This window comes from Chaetodon auriga, chromosome 18 (assembly GCF_051107435.1).
Source record: "Chaetodon auriga isolate fChaAug3 chromosome 18, fChaAug3.hap1, whole genome shotgun sequence".
Taxonomy (NCBI): domain Eukaryota; kingdom Metazoa; phylum Chordata; class Actinopteri; order Chaetodontiformes; family Chaetodontidae; genus Chaetodon; species Chaetodon auriga.
Window position 1 is genome coordinate 10,232,015 of NC_135091.1, and position 20,586 is coordinate 10,252,600.

The 20,586-nt window shown below is 41.4% G+C and overlaps 2 protein-coding genes across 3 annotated transcripts; one reads left to right on the top strand and one right to left on the bottom strand.

Annotated features, from left to right (window-relative positions):
• The first annotated feature begins 319 nt into the window (after positions 1–319).
• alkal2a (ALK and LTK ligand 2a) lies at positions 320–4,335 on the top strand. Its single transcript, XM_076756744.1, has 6 exons — positions 320–505; positions 950–1,320; positions 1,764–1,817; positions 1,984–2,064; positions 2,181–2,255; positions 3,500–4,335. The coding sequence occupies exons 2-5, from the start codon at positions 1,032–1,034 to the stop codon at positions 2,243–2,245; spliced, it is 489 nt and encodes a 162-aa protein (XP_076612859.1). The 5' UTR covers positions 320–505; positions 950–1,031; the 3' UTR covers positions 2,246–2,255; positions 3,500–4,335.
• Positions 4,336–6,683: 2,348 nt separating this feature from the next.
• On the bottom strand, positions 6,684–18,513 carry acp1 (acid phosphatase 1). Of its 2 annotated transcripts, none has more exons than XM_076756530.1 (6): positions 18,440–18,513; positions 17,326–17,399; positions 16,362–16,475; positions 10,707–10,768; positions 9,635–9,740; positions 6,684–7,005 (listed from the first exon to the last, which is right to left on the bottom strand). In XM_076756530.1, exons 1-6 carry the CDS (start codon positions 18,480–18,482, stop codon positions 6,928–6,930), a joined length of 477 nt encoding a protein of 158 aa, XP_076612645.1. In that variant the 5' UTR covers positions 18,483–18,513; the 3' UTR covers positions 6,684–6,927. The 2 variants fall into 2 exon arrangements, with proteins under 2 accessions (XP_076612645.1, XP_076612644.1); XM_076756529.1 differs by lacking the exon at positions 16,362–16,475 and adding an exon at positions 16,547–16,660 and having other exon boundaries at positions 18,440–18,502.
• Positions 18,514–20,586: the final 2,073 nt, after the last annotated feature.

Below are 20,586 nucleotides of genomic sequence, written 5' to 3' on the forward strand. Positions count from 1 at the left end.
CAGATAAATGGAGTAACGGAAAGGAGGGGGTGATGGGGTGGTGGTGGGGGGGTCGCAGAAAACTTCAAACGGCGCGAAGTGATGGTCAGTCAACTCAAGTGGACTTTCCGCTTCAGGAGTGCCAATAATGCGTCTTCTTGTCATCACAGACACGTCGGAGTAACCCACAAGGGACAGGTCACCGCGTCTGCGAGACTGAATAAAAAGCGAGCTTCACTTCAGGGCGACCGAGCTGCTGCTTCAGCGAGGACGCACACACGGGACTTGGAGCACCGGATCCCTCAGCCGTTTGGCCGCTCTCTCCCCGCCGCTGTTCGGAGGATGACCACGGATGCTCCGCTACTTCAGAAGCTTTGATGGTTACTCCATGAGAGCAGACTTTAAGGGGACATATTTGGGATCGGACAGAAGCAGGAACCTAAAGTTGCGCACAGGTCTTTACTTGCATTTCCATCGTTGTTGGACGGATTCATATAGGACTGGAGAAGGTTATCGAGGCCTGAAGGTAAAGGCATTTTTTAACTTCCCATCACACATTTCTTCTCCGAATTACTTTCTGTCCTAACGCATGTCGTGCTGCACTTGGATTGTGTGCATGTAATTTGTTCTTAACTCTATTTTGCAGAGGAAATCCTGAACTCACTGAGATTTAAAACTAAAGCCACAAGACAAACAGGCTACGAATCCACCTGTAGCCTATTGAGTCATGGTCAGGATGGCATCCAGTGAATGGTTTGCACATCGATTAAAAAAAATAATAATTCATAGAAAAATTGGCTGTCTAAAGAAAAGATGAAGGAAAACCACAAGAACTAGATTTGGACAGGTTCCAGTCAAAGTCTGGTCTGTCAGTCAGCAGCTAGGGGATTTAACGGGGCTCTAGATCACTTCACTGCAGCCTAACGGAGACCCACTTTGATCTGACATGCATTCTCGATCTCCCTTGCAGGTGACCGGTTGACTTATTGTTCTCCCAGAGGCTGCTGGGGAAGGAGTTCACTTTTTTCTCCTTCTCTCACTCCACGGGAGCTATGAGCGGACTGCGCAGGCACTTCAGCATGGGCCTGGTGCTACTGATGTGCGCGCTAACCAGCCACTACGGCGAGAGCGCGCCCTCGGCGGCTCCGGCGGCCGCTGCGGGCGGCAGGGACGCGCAGCAGGACTTGAGGCGGATAGTGGAGATCATGAAACACGTGGAGGAGAGCCGGGGTCGTCACAGCGTGAAAACGGATGCCCCGTCAACATCGCGTGCGAGGACCTCTGCGGTGGAACCAACAGATTTACGCAACTCCAAAACAAGCAGAGGGGAAAGGGCTGTCGGTGAGTGACGGCTGGTCATCTGGGCGTGGCCCTTATGTTGGATCTCTAGAGGATGCTGTAGCCTGGGATGAGGGATGCAGCCTGCTAGAATAGGTGTAACATTCATATTGCAAAGTCATTGTAGATTGATGGAACTAACACGGGAAAAAGTGCCCGAATGACCTAAAACATGTGCTGACTTACCTTAGGTGATATGTAGCCATGCAGATGTTAGATGGGAGGCAAAACTTTAGGCAGATATTAAAGCAAAAGTGTCTGCATGGCTAGATACCACCAGAGGTAAGTGAGGAAGTATGTTTTTTTTAACCCTGTAATGATTTCTTCATTCTGTTCACCCTGAGAACATTCATACCAGGCCTTCATAAAAATGCAAGTGTCTGTGCTATTCAAGGGCAGCTGTAGGGTTAAACCTAACACTTTTCCCATCCTCTCTCTCTCCACAGTTGTATTCCCCAGAGACCTCAGAAAGAAGGAGAAATTCCTAAAACATATAACAGGTAAGGTGCACATTGCAAAGTTCTGTGCTTGTGTGTAAAAAGCCAGAGAGGCAGCATATTATGAAGTGAATGATAGGTGTACATAATGCCTGTAAAAGCAGATGTTAGCAGGTGGCTGCGCAGCTGGAAATGGTCTAATACAGGCTGGGCTGCTCTTCTCTTTCAGGTCCGCTCTACTTCAGCCCCAAGTGCAGGAAGCATGTGTACAGACTCTACCACCACACCAGAGACTGCACAATACCTGCATGTAAGCCACAGTTCCACTAGCCCTCAGACACCATGAGGATTGAGTCCAAAGTCAACACCCCCTCTGAAAGGCGTCCACTTACATGTAAATCTCTTGTTTAATCTTCTTCTCCTCAGACTTCAAACGATGTGCGCGGCTTCTCACACGCCTCGCCGGCAGCCCGCAGTGCACAGAGGGGTAGCACACACAAGGTATTGTAATGTATTCACCTCAAATTCAAACACACTGTCAGTGTTTAAGCTTAAAGAGGAGATATGTGACAATGTGCTGTGAGATATAGGAAACAGAACCCAGGTGAGCCAGAGCAGGTGACACTGCATGTGAGTCACGCAGCTTAACGCAGGAAATGATCCAAGTTTGGAAAGGAATGTGACAAAGAGGCAGCGGTGGAGGAAGTGAAAGCTGTTTGTAAGAGCACATAAATCTTGTTTAATAGTATGAATTATTGGATTATTCCTACTGATGCATTAATGCGTTAGTAGCATTTACAGCTTAGAGGCAGTTTGTGGAGGTGGAGCTCATTTGATTATATGCGGTTATGTTTTCTATAACAATGCATTAGATTTTTATTGGCTCATATATTTTTTATGGAAAAGCTGGCAGGAATTTGTGACGTCACTAGTAACTCTAGTACAGACCAGACATAAATGTAGTGGAGTAAAATAACACTACTGATACTATATTTACCTCTGAAGTGTAGTGGAGTAGAAAGTGGAAAGCAGCGAAGTACATTTTCTCAAATGCTTTGCTTTTTGGGCCACCTGTACTGTGCTTTACTTGAGTATTTCCATTGTATTCATGTACTTTATGCCTCTAGTCCACACATTTCAGAGGGAAATATTAGTATTATTACTTTAGAGATTAAGATTTTACACAATCGCTTTATAAAAATGATGCATTGTTGAAGATTAAACTACCCACCAGCATAAAATTGCTTTTACCAGAAGCATCCTGCTCACAGATGAATGCAACAATAATAATAATCCAACAACATAATACTCCAAAATGGCCAATTCTACATCATCTGTAATCTTACTTTTGATATATTAAACCTATTTGCAGATGTCTGCACTTCCACTTCAGTGAGGTTGCGCTGAAATTGGATTTGTGGTACTGCTACTTAAGTAACAGATCTGAATACCTTTCCCACCGCTGCATCAGATAAGAGCGAAACATAAAGTGCAAGTCAGGGCGAAAGTTCACAGTATAAAGATTCATGTTTTCCTGTGCGGAGACAAAGACGATTGTTCACAGTGAGGATATGCGTGCTGCGTTGATATGCGAGGGCTCTGGCAGCTGCAGAGCCAGAGCATCAGATCTGTGGCAAATCAAGCTTATTGATTTATTGTTCAAGATTCTTTGTTGGAAAGGAAGGAATTTGTAAAGTGCTGCCAAGTCAGAGACAACGCTGAATTTCACTTCCTATCTGTTGCAGGTTGAAGCCAAAAACAAGTTCTCTAGAAGAAAAAAACTTGGGAAAAAAGTGCCTTGGACAGTAAGAGGGAAGCCTAAAATACTCTGACCAGCCCCGACTGACATTAGGCACAGTACTGCCCTTCAGTGAGGTCTGTTCTGCTATAAGGCGTGGATTACTGCCACTCACCGCTCTGGCTGGGCCTCGATGGTTGGCCGTCACCACGAGGGAGCAACAAAACCAGAGCAAGACAAAGATGATGACACTGAAGAGTGGAGAAGAAAAAAGAAACGAGTGGCTGAGAGAAACAAAAACACGGGGCCTTTTTTTTCCCCCTCCTGCTGCCGTCCAAAAAGATGTCGCTGAAACGAACCACCAACAAAAAAGGGATTGCATATTTTTATTTTGTTCATTTCTTTAAGAAAAGAGCAAAATCCAAATGTACTGTTTTTAGCACGACTTGCTTTCTGCGATTGGTCTGCTGCGTTTGAGCGTTTCGGGTTCCTGCACCGCCCCCCAGGGCAGACGAAAAGCTCTCACAGACCCCGGCTGGCTTAGTTTCCCCCACTTGTGCTCACACTGAGAAAGAACTGTGATTAAATTATTAATTGCATCAAGGTTTCTCCGCGTCTTTGCAAGACATGTTTTAAAAAAAAAAAAAAAAGAAGTGGCTGTTGTAAATCACAGCCCTCCTGTGGATCTCGGTAGTGTGTGGTACCGTCTATATTTATATATTTGAGTTATAACAAGGTTAAACTGTACACACTACAGGCCTTGACCTCTTAAACAAGAGAAATATGTACATACTGTAAAGCAAAGCATAAGAGGAATCCACCTACAAACCATAAATTAAAGTGAAGGGCATTTATCAAATGGCTGATAAATATACATACACATATACATATATATATATAGATACATATATATTTATATACATATGTGTGCAAAATATATTTAAATAAATTATAAGATTGGTACAAATATGAATGGTCTTTGTTGTCTCGTGCAGTATTTTCTCGAAAAGTGGAATGCTCCCCGAGTCACCACATGACTGGGCCGAGTCCCGGGACTGCAGATTTGGTGAAATTCCCGCTGTTGTTAAAGACAGAGCGTTTAAAAAGGTCAGAGGAAGTGAAGCTTTTTTTTGTTTGAAACCGAGGTTACGGCTCAGTCATTTACTGCAGTGTCATACTTGTTTTTAGATGTGATATGTCTGCTGCTACACCAATACAATGGAGGTGTATGGAACTTCATCTGTGGGGCTCACGGCACTGAAACGGCAGCTTTTGGTGGCTCACTGGTTTAGGACTCATATCATGTGACGCTCCCAGTTCAGTTCTGGCTGAGGACTTTATTGCCCCACCCTGTTTCTCTCTCTCTCCACTGTCAGCTATCAAAATTGACTAAAATGGCATAAAAATCATTTCAAAAGTGACGTAAAAAATATTTTTCCAGAAACAAAGTCCCGATTGCTCCATACAATCCCCAGACCTCACGCTGACCACTGCTGACAGCGTGCTCTGTGGATTATCCAGTGTAATGAGGACGCTGAATCATGGGGACACTTGGGTTAAATGAGAAGTTGCTCTTTGTAATTTGAGTGAACTGACCAATTAATACACCCCCCTTGTTGGAGTGTGTTTTTGGCGACAGCAGAGATGACAGGGAATGAGGGGTAAGCAAAGGGATGACACGCAACAAAAGTACCCAGGGTCAGTGTCCCAAACCACTGGGCCACCAGGACTGAGGACTTCTTTAAAAACCTAATTCAGAAGCTTTTTTTTTTCTTTTTTTTTTTTGTACAAGACGTTGCTGTTGAATGTCTTACATGCCATTCTTTAAAGCTGTGAGTGCCACAGATGATTTGTTTGGTTTAGGTAACAATTGTGGGAAAGTTAGATGTACAGTCTTGTATCTGTACAATAAGAAGTTAAAGCAAACAGATGGTTAGCTTAGCACGAAAGACTGGGAGAAGGGGGAAACTGGGAGCCGAGCTCTGTCCAAAACTAACAATGTTTGTGTTCCAGCACCTCTAAAAGCTCTCTAATTAACATGCTGCAACTCTTTTTTTAATTAAGGAGGGGAAGGGGGGGGGGGGGGATGTCAAGGTGTAAAAACCACAATTAGCCGTTTTATGAGAGGTTATGTGCTGGACTGTTTCCTGGCTCTGAGCAAACTGCCAGGCTTCGGCAGAGACTTCAGGAGGTTGATGGTGCCTTTAGCTTTAGAGGTCCTGGTAGGTGGCTTATGTTACCTGCAGACAGAGCCAGACCAGTGGCTTCCCCCTGCTTTTAGTCCTTAGGTTACAATAAGACAAGCTAACTAGTTTGTAAATACAGCTTCACATTTAGGGTGCAGACAAGAGATGTGCATCTTCTCACCTAACTCTTGGCCATAGAGCTAATTAGCATTTTTCCCAAACTGTTGAGGTATTCTGAACCTTGCAGCCATCGTTTTCTTTAGCCAGAGTGGATTTTTGCAGGTTGTTTGCCATGCAAATCAACGCCTCCTCCAAGCGGTGCTCATGTTAACTGGCACTAGAGAACTACCTTATCTGGTGTGCTTTATTTCACAGAAGACTAAGAAGCACTTTCTAACTCACCAAGTCCAGAACACAGATCTGTCCAGAACACAGATCTGTCTTAAACAGCAAAAAAAAAAAAAAAAAAAGAAGTAAAAAAAAAAACAACTCAACAACTGGAAACCCTCCACTCACCAGCTGGTTCATCTAACCTTTGGCTCCACACTTGTTTCGTGATTTCCGGCCCTTTCTCAGCGTCAACTCTACCGTGTGAAAGCTGATCACATTGAATGCTGATTCGTATTGGCACTGATGACTCCTTCCTTTTGGGATTACCACCATTTAAGCAGTACTCGGTGTCTGGCAGACAGCGGAACAACTTTAGTGTCTGCAAAGAGGAGGAGGGAAACGAGTGAAAGCAGATCTTAAATATTCATCAGACGTGGCTGATAACTGATATTGGTCAGATAAAAACGAGCTGTGTACTACACACAAACAAAGAAAAACCACCAAGCATCTGACAAAACATCCGGGATGATTAGCATTTAGGCTAGCATTAACTTTGACCCCCAGCATTAGCTTTTGACCTGTGAACCTCGGCCATGTCCAGTCATGCATTGCTGTCTGCAGAATAGCTTCATTCATATAAAGTCTTCAGCGTGTTCACAAATCACAAAACAGTCGTTGTCATTAATCCACTTTATTAAATCCCTGAAATTTTCAGTCAAACTTGTCCATGCAGCATGTTCCTAAATTTACACAACGTGTGATTTGTATAACATTTACAACAGTGAGACAGAGTGTTCTGGTGCTTTCTGCAAGAGGGTTATACTGATGAGCGCTAGTGTGGTACAACTAAAGCATATCTGGTTGGTTGATTCTTGCTCGTCCAACCGATTTAGCGAGGACGGATTAAGGTCGGCTGTTGTTAGGAGTTCCTCTCCAGAAATGCTTTGCAGCAGCGTACACACTGCTGGTACACCTTCTCAAAGTCTTCGTCACTCCCCTGAGAGATGAAACAAAAAGAGAAAATTAAAAATGAGTGCTGAGAGCTCAATCATTGTATTTCTGTGTTTTTTGTTTTTTTTTTTCGGGCTGGAAAATAAGTGAAATACACTGATACCCAATACAGCTGTTCATATTTAGGGCCAATTCTATGATGCGCCGTGAAAAAAACATGATAAAATGTGAGTTTCTCATTCAACCGATAAATTAGTTGCAACTCCCCGTTCTGACGACTCTGGACTCGTGAAGGAAACAGATCCCAGACTGCCAACTGGCTTCAACAGTACACTCAAATTTGATAACACAGCGTTTCCTGAGGGAGAACGATGCTGCCAAAAGTAGCAGGAGTGCTATTTAAATTCTGGTTTTGAGGGTGCTGAAACCTTGATGGATTTTACTGTGGCATGATTAGAAGTTTATATCTGTCCCACTGCGGCCAAGAGGACACGCATTTCACTAAACAAGTGTCGGCATCCAAAGATATTTTAAGATTTTTCTATGATCACACTACGTGGCAGAGGGGTTCGATTCCCGGCTGCTTCACAGCAGAAGCTGCAGCTAGTGATTACTTCCATAATCGATTCATCTCCTACTCCCTCTGTTATCTTTTTTTTTTTTTATTAAAGGGCCTTTAAAGACACAAATGTTTAATGGGAAACTATGACTGCAAACTGTCAGCAGTGTCTCATAATAACACATGAAAATGCAGAGGAGAAGGAAGGTGCTTCGGTGCCTCCGTAAGCTTGTCATTACAATCACGCTAAACGGACAACAGAACTCATGTCTCCATTTATCCACATGGACAGTGACAGTTCTACTCCTCTTGGCTCGTTTTGCTGTCATGCCATGTGGTTTCTCACGAACGAGCGCTATCCAATTCTGTCAAGCATCCAAACCGACGAGCATTCATTCACTCACTACTCCTCTTGGCAAAAAGAAGAAGACACAAAAAGAAAAAGTGGCGTTCGAAGCCAAAAATCTGATCTGAGACAAACAAACAGAACCTGCATCGCATCAGCTGCGGTCAACCACAGCCTCGTCTTCCAGCCACATCACTCACAATGGCTGTTTTATCTTGGGAGCCTGCTTCCACAACATGTAATACAGCACTGCAGTTGGGCACAAATACGTTATTATTAGGCTAAAAGAGCTTTAGCCGCACATCTTCCATCAAAGCCACGCAGCATATTATTACTTTTCTAGCTGCAGTTGTATTTATGTCATTAAAACAGTTTGCATGTGGCGAGTTAAGATTATCTTAAATGTACACTGACAAATAATCCTCCCTAATAAAACTTTCAAACCTTCCATAACCTTTACTCGCTGCACTTTTCCCACTCTTGTCTTTTTTCAATAACCCTCATGACCCCCGTAACCCTCAAACACGATGAAAAACAGGCAAGGACACCTTGTTCAAATCACTTGCAGGACTTTCAACTGGACAGAACACAAGGAAAGGATGAGCGAACTATGGAGCATGAAATCTGAAAACAGGAAAGATTTCACAGTGATGTCCAAGTGATCGAACACGTGCGCAGTGGGCTGGAAGGATTGAACAGCAAATGTCTTTCATGACTATAAATTTGGCCTTTATTGGGTGAACAAGGAAATGAGCGCGCTGCTGTTTTATTTTTATAGTTGAAGCCATGTTTTTTGGTTTGCCGCTATTTATTTGATGAAACGTGTGTGGACATGATCTAATCGTTCCCTGTGGAGAGCAAATTCTCTCCAGAGCTACCACATGTACCAGAAGACAGAAATGCTCTGTCTTTCAATAAAGTCACGTCCTTGTGCAACATTAACTCGTCTTTCTGTGGTCTGTAAGATCACTCTCCTGACACACGGTATTCTGAACAGGTGCACAGCCACTTTGCTGTGTTAGTGCCACACATAGCCGACAGGTTACACTCACCATGCATCACCTAACAGTTTTAAGCTTATTTTAAAGGCCACCTCAAACGTATTCTCTCAATCAGCTTCTTACGACAAGCCATACAAACTTACATCAACAAGTTTTCTGCCAAAATTCAAACTGTTCTGGTTCATTTACATGAGAGATTTTCTGGATTTCTTGTATTTCTTGTCTTAGTTCTTTTTCCCCAGTTGAAGTGGATGGGACTCAAAACCAACCAAGAAGCACAGCAACATCTTTTTAAATGTGCTAAACTCTTCTTAAATAATACCAAAGGATGTTTGTTCCCAAAATCTTCAACAATGATTGCTGCCTGTTCAGTAATGAATATTTAAAGGGATGGAGAAAAACATTAGAAACCACATTTTTTGGGTGTTTAAATTTAAACTTAATACAAAGAGAAACTTCATTTCACACTATGTCATTATTAATTCTATTGCAGATAATTGATCTGGGTTATTTTTTTATATAGTTCTGGTACTTTTGATACTAACAAAAGTATAATTAACGTCGATCTTATTGTTTTAAACGTGGTATTCAAAAGTATTCGTGTATCGATGTCGATGTCCAACTCGGTCGCACAGCAAGAACTGCTTTTCCTTTTGGTAAATTCATTTACACTTGATGACATTTAATATTCAACATATGATCCCAAACACAGGAGATGTCTTAATTAAACTTGCAAATACTCAACCTGTGAATTTACTTAAACACTTACGTAATACGGGTCTTTGATGATGCGCTGGTTCTCGGGGTCGTACGAACCCAGAAGCTCAATCTTTGCTTGGGAGTTTGTCGCCGACTTTGCTTTCCTGTTCAATTCACTGTGAAGACGAGAGGAAACACATTACCCAGGAGAGAAAAAAGCACAAGAAAAACAAGAAGGTTTTAACACCGGACCGCTGCACCACAACAAATATCGGTTCATTTTAGATTGAATGTAAGTCATGTTATACAGTATTTTAATCTGCCACTTCGATATGAGGCCTTATGCATGAAGAGCTGTCATGTTAAAAACACATCTTCCAAAAATGGACAGACATCACAACCCCATGATAATGATATCCGTTTGATTAACGTCCCAAAAGCACTGACGAACAATGATATAAGCTTGATTCAGGTAATGTTTTAAGAGAGCAGTGCATGAAAATAACACAACCTGTTTATGTCAAACTCAAACAGAAGGTCAAACTATTAAACACTTTCAAATCGACAACAATGAGATGTGTTCTGTTCAAAGAAAGCTGAACCTCGACGGAATACCCTTTGTCTAGGACGGGGCTTAATTTTCTCACTCCCATCAGCTTAACATTTGTGGAGGAAAAAAAAAGAAACAACGTGGGAGGAAAAGGGGAGAAAAACTGCCCAAAGAGCAAAGAGGCATCCAAAGAACTCAGTAAGCTGCTTACAGATCAGATCTGCCATAGGCATGTGATCGCAAAATGATCCCTAAACGTTCAAAGTATCAAAAAATATCCCTCCCCCTGACCTTTGGAAAGAGCTTAAGAAAGGATATTGCTCATTAAAGGGAGGCATTCACCTACACGTTAGTTATACCACAATTTTCATGTGCATGTGAAGAAGTAGCAGAGATCACAATCCAGACAGTGAGCAGGACAACCTAGTTTGACCCCTTTCAAGGCAAATATTTTTTTGATCCCAGGCAACCGTTAATAAGTAAAACGGACTCTTAACACATGACACCAGCGTTTTCAATGACTATGTGGCCAACGGCGATCGCCGTTCACAGGAACAATAAACACGACTGCTGTGGGATGAAATAACTGTACCTCAAGTTGCTCTCGTCCATGCAGAGAATGTACTCAAAGCTCATGAAATCTTCCCTGGTCACCTGGAAGTGAGGGAGAAATGCAGGACAAAACAAATATTACATTTGGCTCAGAGTGGAAACACAGTACGGCCTGCAGGACCTCGCTCCAGTCCTTCAAAGAGGCTTCAATCTTATGCAGTAAAAATCAATCATTTCCAACGCAACAATAAAGACAGTCCGGACCTTGAAACACACATTCAAAGTTACAATCCAGAAGATTTTCATGAAATCAAAAGATGTTTTTGATACTATTAATGGCCAGCAGTTTCAGGAGGAGCGAGTCTATTTACATTCTGTATTTATCTCACTACACAGAAACAGAAGTTAGAGGCGGAGTCCGCCATTCCCACTGAGGATTTCCTACTGCTGCTTCGCACCAAAAGCCCTCTGGTAGCGAAACATGGGTTGGCTTCATTGTGAAGCAGTCACAGCAAGCGCAATATATTTGTCACCAAGATTAGCTCTGACAGTGAGAAAACATTTTTTTGTCAGCATTGTGTCAGTTTCAGTTTCAGTAATGAAACAATATGCAGCCAAAGTGAGCTGTTCATGAAGAGCTACGGGCGACAGGCACAGACACACTGGCATTTTTTGTTGTTGTATTTCTGAAAAAGTAGCTGCTCAAGGAGTTTCTGATCTACATGTGCTGTTACCACAGTAGCTACCGGTGTCACCAAATCAACCGACGCCAGAATCTCAAGGATAACAACTTAAACATAATTCTGGGCTCACAGAAAACTGGATTATGAAAGGGATCTAATGCTGTGTTTCCACTGCGTGGTACGGCTCAGCCCGACTCGACCACACTTGCTCTTTTTTCGTTTTCCATCGTCATTAGTTACCGGAATCACTTCAGTCGAGGTTCAAAGCGAGCTGAACCAATCGCGAGCGGCAGAGCGAAAGCACTGCTGTCCACTGATTGGTCGAAGAGAACCTCCACTGGAGACCAGTGTTGCCTCGTCATCTGAGCTCTGATGTAGGGTTTCCCAAACTCTTCTTTTCTTGTGGCATTCGGCCTTTTCTGACACAAAGTTTGTCTCCTCCTCCATCAATACCCTCCCTTGTTCCTGTGTTTATATCCCACCTCTGTTGATGGGCAACAAATGAAAAACAAAATAGAGAAAAGTGCCTGGTACCAAAAGTGAGTTGAGTAGAGCCAAGCCATACCATGCCATGGAAACAGGGCAGCACATCTGTAAGACTGTGGAGGAGTGTTGTGCGGAGCATTGACTGTACTTAGTGATGATTTAATGGACCAAGCAGGAATAAAAACCAGGCAGCACCCTGACCAGTTTTGACGGGTTGTCAGAGTAAATTTCTAAGAATGAACAGCATGAGACAAATGAATGCGGAGAAAAACAAAAGAATAAGACATGAACAGAATTCATCAGTCCAGATGTTGAGATACAGACACATTCAATCACAGAGACAGCTGTAGCCTTTCATGTAACACGAGAGGAATAAACAGATGCCTATTGTGTTTTGGATCCACAGCGTCTGGCTGCAGCCGTGAGGGTCTGATCACTTCATTTTCCATTTGAACACTCACACACTCACACAGGGTGGTAATGTGTGGCAGTGATAATAGCAGCCGTTCACCTCTCTGTTCCTGTCTACCTTTAGCTCTCGCACTGTAACTGAAAAAGCGGCCATCCCCTGTCAAAAAAAGGCTCATGTAAGTCCTCTCACAAAAGGCTGACAGACACCTTGGGTTGATTTCTGAAGAGAGCAGGCTGGGAAGCTGTTACTGTCAATGAGGAACAAGCAGGGAGCCACACACAGCATAGTTCAAGTTCAGCAGGTTCAAAAGATGATAATCAGAATCGGCTTCATTGGCCAAGCATGTGTATACTGCATTACACATAGAAGGAATCTGACTCCAGTCTTTCATCGCTCTCAATGTATGTCCAGAAAAAGACATAACGGCTAAGAACAAAGACAAGAGAAGCTAAGTAAATATGTGCATGTACACATTAAAAACAAAACGGTGCATTCAGAGTGATGGCCTGTGGGAAGTCAACTGTTTGACTGTTTTGGTGTATGGAGCTCTATAGCGCCTATAGGAGGAGAGAAGTTGGAACACCTCCCGACTCTGGACGCGTCTCAGTCCTGAATGTAGGGAAGGTTGGACCAGTTCTCTGCAGTCCTGACTGTCTGTTGTACTCGTGTTTGGTGGTGGATCCACACCGGACACTGACAGGTGATCAGGGAATGTTGATCAGTATGGTGATGGGGGCAGTGTGATGGGGGCAGTGTTGTGAGGCTTCTCCTGAAGCCCACTGTCATCTCCATAGTTTTCAGCACGTTTAGCTCCACAGGGCCAACTGTATGCAGACTCGTCACTGTCCTGGATGAGGCTGATGGTGGTTGTGTCAACAGAAAAATTCAAGAGTCCCCGGGGTTGAGGTGTTGCAACATGTGGTGTGTTTGCTAAAATATCTGGCTGATAGCGAGTTTGAAGGCTGTTACTATAAACGAGGAATGAACGGGGAACGAGCGACAATTGGAAACATGGCTCGCGTGATCCCTCTCACAAGGCTGACAGTGACCTGGGTTTGATTTCTGAATTATGTGACTGAGAGCGAGCTGGTAGGCCGTTACTGTAAATGAGGAACGAGTGAGGAGACAGACATAGCAAAGTTCAAAAAAAGAGAAAAAGAGTTTGAAAAATGGTGTGACAATAATAACAACAGGCCTTTCTCACAGAAGACGCTCTGACACATCACAGGAGAACAAGCACAATGAATGACTGGCTCCCATTTAGCTGCTTCAGTTTCAGGTTCCTGATAATGTGCATATTGGCTGACTGGGACACTTACAACAGAATATAACAGAGACATCATAGTCATTAGTGACATCTGTGCTTCTCTAACTATGAAAAGTCAAAAAGTCTGCTATGAAAAAGGCTCATTTACCTGAAATAAGTTAAACATTCAGAAACAAAACTGTACTAAAAAATATTTGGCTGCTCTTTACTTTAGGTTCCCCTACTTAGCATTCATAAACAACATCTAAACATTTAATAAATTGTTTATAATACACTATAATGCAGTTGTTCGCAGAACGTAAGTGTGCATTAATGTATTTGCCAACAATTCTAACTACTGTCAGCATTCATAAGTGAACGCTGGCATGTAGAGAAACTGCAGCATAAAAAGTCATAATAATATAAAATATGTGTTCATGTAGGGAAGTTACTATACTTTAGTAAAGACTTAGAAATGTCCTTACATGTGCATATAACTACAAAAAAGTGTGCTGGAAATGTATTTAATGTTTGTACACTGCTTTTAAATGCTAAATAGAGGGACTGAAATGTGATGAATATTTAAACATATTTCCATTTTAGACTTTTTTAAAATATACTTATACTATTACATACTACTGTATATAACCTACAACAACAATATTATAATAATACTAATAATATACTATAATATAATAAATAAGTGTGAGTCCGAAAATCAAAAGTGCAAACTTTCAAGAACCAATTCAATGACTTCCCACAGAGCAACCCTGAGCTGTCTCTGGATTGTATCTTAGTTTAAAACGTTGCCAACTCCTTTATCTAAATGTTGACTCAATGATAACATATTGATGAGTCTGACATCTAAATTTCAGCCCTCTTAAATCTAATGTCTGTTCGGCAATTTCTGATTCTGATAAGGTATTAAATATGCCACATAAATTTGTTATAGATGGCTTTGGAGCCATCTTTTGCTTCATAAACAAATATGATTGTTTATGTGGGGATAATGTGGTTTCCAAAGCATCTCCCATTTGGCCAGTCTGCTGGGATACTGAGAGTGGCAGAAGTTCAGCAATGTTAAACAGGTTAAAAGAAAAAAATAGAAGGGTGGGAGCAAAAGCCAGTGATAGAAATGAAAGGGTGATAAAGGAAAAGAGCAAAGGCTTGTCAAAGCTCATTGCGTGAATTTGGATGGGTTTAAGCCAAGGACTGCGCCTCCCCATCCCTGCTTTGAGGAGATTAGATGAGGGTCTGACTGAATGGACAAACCACCAGATCTCAGCAGATCTCAGGCATAGGGTGAAACCCCCAGAGTTCTCTTGAGGGAACATGAAAAGGGTTTTCTCAGGGAGCAGGGGAGTAGGAGTTGAGGATAAGCCAACGCAGCGTGAGGCCTGAAGGCCCGACGTGAACAAACATCTTGGTGTAATTTCAGGCATGTTTCAGGATTTGAAACACATGCTGCGAGGTGATACAATGATTGCTAGATTGGCTCTATCACGGCAGTATAGACGCAGGCCTGGCCAACACGCTCTTTAAGACATTCTCAGACAAACACATGAAAAGACATTTCCAAGAAAATGACACCACTGTCTTAAAAACTGCTCAAGTTCACTCAACAGTCACAAGAGGTCACTGCATCTGAGGTTTAAGCTAAACCCACTGCACACTGTTTTGCTGAGAGAAGAGTCCGCATTTCTACCGTTTGTCTCATTTCAATACGAGGCCATATGTTTCACCATGTATGTCATTATAAAGCCAAAATCTCACACAAATGTAATATTGTGTGAGTTCAATAAAACATATTACTGGGGGTGCATAGTGTTCCACAATATAATCAGGTTTATTTTAATTTCTAGCCAGTGGTTTCCAAAAACGGGGTCAGGACCTCCCAAAGGGTCCCAAGGTAAATCTAAGTCACGCGATAAATAACAGTTTAAGAAAGCAGAAACACACTTTCACGCTAAAGAAAATTAAGTTCATTTTTTCTGACTTTTTCTAATCTTTGCCTGTAAATAATTTCACACTTTCAATCCGTTTCAATAAAACATTTTGAATCTTTGGTTGAACTGGCCACTATGCACAGACATGTGCAACCAATAAGGAGAGCTCACAACAAAGCTTCACTTAAAAGCTCGGGTGGGAATTTCATTTTAGAAGCATTTTTTGTGAGATTTGTTGAAATTGTCTTCACACCCCAACAGCAAACAATAAATAAAATGCTCTGACATCACTCAGGCTGAATCATTTGATCATGTCCCCAGCCGTCGTCAGGCAGTGTGTGTTCATGTGTTTTGCGGGAGTCTCTTTGGAGGGAGGCCTGAAGGGAAGGGATGTGATTTATCCATTGCACACTTTCAAAATCTATCTACTCTTGCTGGTTTTTCCAATGTAACCACCTTGTGTTGGTTTGTTCCCCTTCCAATTTATGACGGAGATGTGTTCAAGCAGAGTGTACGTGATCTTTAATGAAACAGAGGGCTAAAGCTGACATTGAAACTAATTTTCTACTCTACCATTTGTAAAGGACGACAAGAAAACTGAATATAAATCATTATTACACACACTTGTGTTATTTGCCGGTCCTCTGAATCACTGTTGGCCAAACCTTAGATCCAGTTCAGCTGCAGTTCAGATGTGTGCTTGTTTTAACAATCATGTGGAACTTGGCATGCAGCTGTAGGTTAAAGCAGCAATTTATTTGAACCCCTATTAAACTGGGAAACTCTACAGTAAGCTGGTCACATGCTAAGTGACAGAGCAACAGCAGCACCTCCATGTATAGTACGCATCATCTCACCAACATCACACTCATACACACAAATACCAATGAGGTGAGAGGAGCCACGGGACATCTGGTTGTACCTGTCGGGCCCTGTGGCTTGTCTCAATGCCATGCTTCCTTAGGCAGGCCAGACCACGGGCGTCCGGTGAGCTGCCTATATTCCAGTCGGATGTGGCACCACTGTCTATGACCCACTGCAACAACAGAGAACAAAAGAGGGGGCGCTAACTACTGCTAACATAGGTGTAGAGGTGGGTGGTCATACCTGCCTGGCCACATGCCTCATGGGCACGTCATGGCTCTTCATGCAGGCTTGACCGCGGTGGTCTGGAGGGTTTCCTATCTCATAGGTGGAGGTGGCAGCACTGTCTATCCTCCACTAGGCAGAGCAGAGCAATAACACAGCAAAAATGATTCATACTCTCACGTACAGGCATGTGGTAGGTGGTACAGCATTTAGTGTGTGTTGTATGTTTGAGGACAGGACTACAAGTGAGACCCAACAGCTGGAACACATCCTGCCCTCATTCATGATCTTTAGAGGCTGCAGCTGGGTCATTGTAAGTAAAGTATTATGCATTGTTAGGCCTTAGTAATGATTGCTATTTCATTCCACTTTAGACATATAAACTCAATTTACCATTTGAACCAGTGTCCAATGTGAATATGTCTATACTGTCAACAACCATGTGTTGTATAAAAATATCTTACAATTTATGTTATGATTATCACCTAACTCCATCACTATGGATAGGGCTTTGTTAAACTACCACTAACAACTATTAATTTGACACTAGTATCAAATAGTAACAATAATTAGTGGAGGCATGCTTTGAAAAATGGTCAGTGATAATGTACAGCACATGTTATTTGTAGCAAATGGAGGGGCACGTGCGAAACTGGTTCGTTAAATGCCACAATCCTTGGGAAGATAAAAAAATATATCTTTGTAAATACAAAAACTGCCAGTAGATTTAATATCAAGCAAATACCAGTAACAGCCTGTATCACAAATACTGCCCTGTTCAATGTAATAATGATTACCTTATCAACAACGCCTGCATCTGTGGCCATCTTCCTGAAGACGGCTTCAGCAATGGGGGATCTGCAAATATTCCCTGTTCCACAAACACCATGACAAACTTTAATGAGATGTTTTTAAAATTTAAAACAGGTATTTCCACAGAGATACTGTATGTATGTCAAATGCTGCTACTCAACATGCAACCTAACAGGACACACAACATAACTGTAGCAATGTTTGCTATAGTAAGGTAATATTTCCAAATTTTAAAAAGTTTTCATTGAGTGTTTATTTCTTCTGTGCCTTGTAAGCACGTGCTGGGGTGACACATGCACCACAGGATGCAGGTGTGCTTAATGTCAGAGGACACGAAACCTTTCAAATATGCTGCTGATTCAGACAAAATGTAATGACAAGCAGATGTGGGAAATATAACACAGTGTCAGATGGTAGAAATTGATCAACTGCTAGAGATGTTTCTATGCTGTTTATACACAGGTAGCTACTATAGCTGTCCCTTTAATATCTATGGTTGGACTTCACCATTGCTGGGGAAGTGGGCAAACAATGAGCAGGAGTACATAAATGATTTACAGGACTGTTGCATCAATTTGTGAAGAACCTCTTTTCGAATATTTATGACACTGGCCTAACCATAAAAAAGACATTTTCTCATTGTATTCTTCTAACTTTTATACTCAATTTCAAGGAAATATACTAATGACAACTTCATTGATTATCCAGTCAGCTTTCACGATGGACTATGACCTGACATATACTGACTGAGTACATTTCCGGGTTGACGTCATCTAAACTCTTACCCAGTAATTGCTTGGGTAACGGTATTTAGCGTTTCTACAAAACTATGATGTTTTCCATCTCACATAGTTAGACACCAGCTGTGCATGCCAGCAAAATACAGGCGCTAGAGTAAAAAGTTAAAATGACAGTTGACAGCATCGCATTCAACTCATTCATTTGGAGACTTAGCTAAATAGCGGGCGCTCCTAGATGAAGCTAACAACACCCACATAAGCGCTATAAATTCGCACACTGTTCGTTTGTGACATTTCTTTAATACAAATGTACTTGAGAATTATATTAGTTTCACTGAGGTTAAATTGCGTCGCTTACCCAAGCAAACGAACAACACCGACTTCGCACCATTAGTCGCCATTTCGTTCTGAAGGGTCCTGTGTGATGGCTCAGGTTGTGGCCAACTAGTGCCTGAACAAAAAGTTTTGTTTTTAAACAATTTTAAAACACGGATTAGACATTGTGAAAATGCTGTAAGTATAATGATCAGTGTTTTTGCGTATTAAAATCTGAAGTTTCTTTACAAGTAGAGACATCCCTGCAATTTCTGAGGAAATGTGTAAAACTAACTTTTATTGTTACAAAAATAAAGCTCTGAGAAGTATTTCCTTTGCAGTACGTGGAGGTGGAGAGCAAATAAGTACATTTACAGTACCGTACAGTTTAACCTGTTTTATTGAGTATTTACATTTTTTTGCTGCTTTCTTCTATTACATTTCAGATGGGCTTTTCATGGTGCTCCGTTCGTTAACAGCTATAGTTACTAATTATCTTGACAATTGAGATTTGAGGATTAAAAATGATGGTCATTGTCATATCTGAAAGACTGAACTATAACATCAACAATTAAAACTATCAAAATCCTTGTGAATGCATCAGTAACAGTAATCTAATATATATATATTAGATTACTGTTACTGATGCATCTAATATATATATTAGATGCATCATCTAATATATATATATATATATATATATATATATATATATATATATATATATATATATATATATATAATTTATTTTATTAGTATATTATAACCTGTTCTTAACCAATCCTTTGATATCCAATAAACAGTACATTGTCTTTCTGAAAAACACAGACTGTGTTTCCGGAAAAATCAAAGAAACAAACAAAAAAACAGACTTGTGTATATATATTTATATTGTTATATTTTGTACTCTTATTTTTAGTAGATGTGTCATACACCAACTTCACCACAACACATTCCTCGTATGTGTAAAATCGTACTTGGCAATAAAGCTTTTTCTGATTTCTGATTCTGATTTCTGATTTCTGATTCATGTTTTAGTGGACAGGAAAGTACTATTTTGTGTTGATATCAAACATATGTGAATCTGGCTCACTAGCCTGTAATGCACAGATTATTTTATTGCTAGATTAGTCCATGTCAGCTTTGAAGTGCTAATAAATGTTAACGTTATAGGGAGAAATGAACCCATCATCATTTTAGTTAAAAAAAAAATGTAAAAAAAAAAACTCAATGATTCCCTCCTTGATAGAAATTAGCGGCATACTCTAGCTACAGCTGTTTCATTAACATGTGTAAATTTCTGTCACACTTAATGGAATCTAAACATTTATGATGTCAGAGGACAACATCAGCAAATCAGGGTTTGAAGTCACTTCAGATGAGCCCCATGGGTCCCTTAATGGGACACAGGGTTCACTGTCTATAGACCTCTGGATCATTCCCATATTAATAATTTGCTGAGTCATGGTACGTAATATACAGGTCATGAGAAAATCCTGGATCTAGACAGAGTGAGACATTTGTAACAACAGATTACAGGGTGTTGTGCAACAGTCTCTCTGAACTCAGACATGAGCTTGTACCTCACTTTTCTGGAAAAAGCCCAATTCCCAACTGACAAAGAGGCTCTATGGTTCTTGTGTGATGTTGATGTAGGTTTCACGCACCCATAGAGTCAGCGCTGTCAGTGGATAGACACTCTTCTGAGGTGTGTACTGCCTTCATGTTGCTGGTGTTGGCCCTGACTCACTTTGCAATCCTTTAGTGTGTACTGCCAGTCTAAAGAGGTCAAAATTTAAGTAACACTTTATTGTGATACTGATGCATTTCATCAAGTTGTTCTGGAGTTTTGACCTCTACATCAGGATCTATGGTATCACAGTGCAATAAGTGCACAGACTAAGAGTGACCCCTATCTGAAAGGTTTCATTCAAAACAAGGTGGAAGCCGTTACAGCATTAAAAAGACTGCAACACTTATCGTCCAAGGAAGTACTGGAATACATTAGAAGATCAACCAACACTCAGATCAACACTCCTTGCAAGTCACAGCTGTTCCCACAGATGTTTAATTGTAAATTTCAATTGTTTTTTTTCCAGACATTTCATTGATGCAGAAAGCATCCAAGTTACCAACTAAAAGCGAAAACAACAGGATTAAGGTAAGTCAGGATAGCCCTTGAGTTGATGT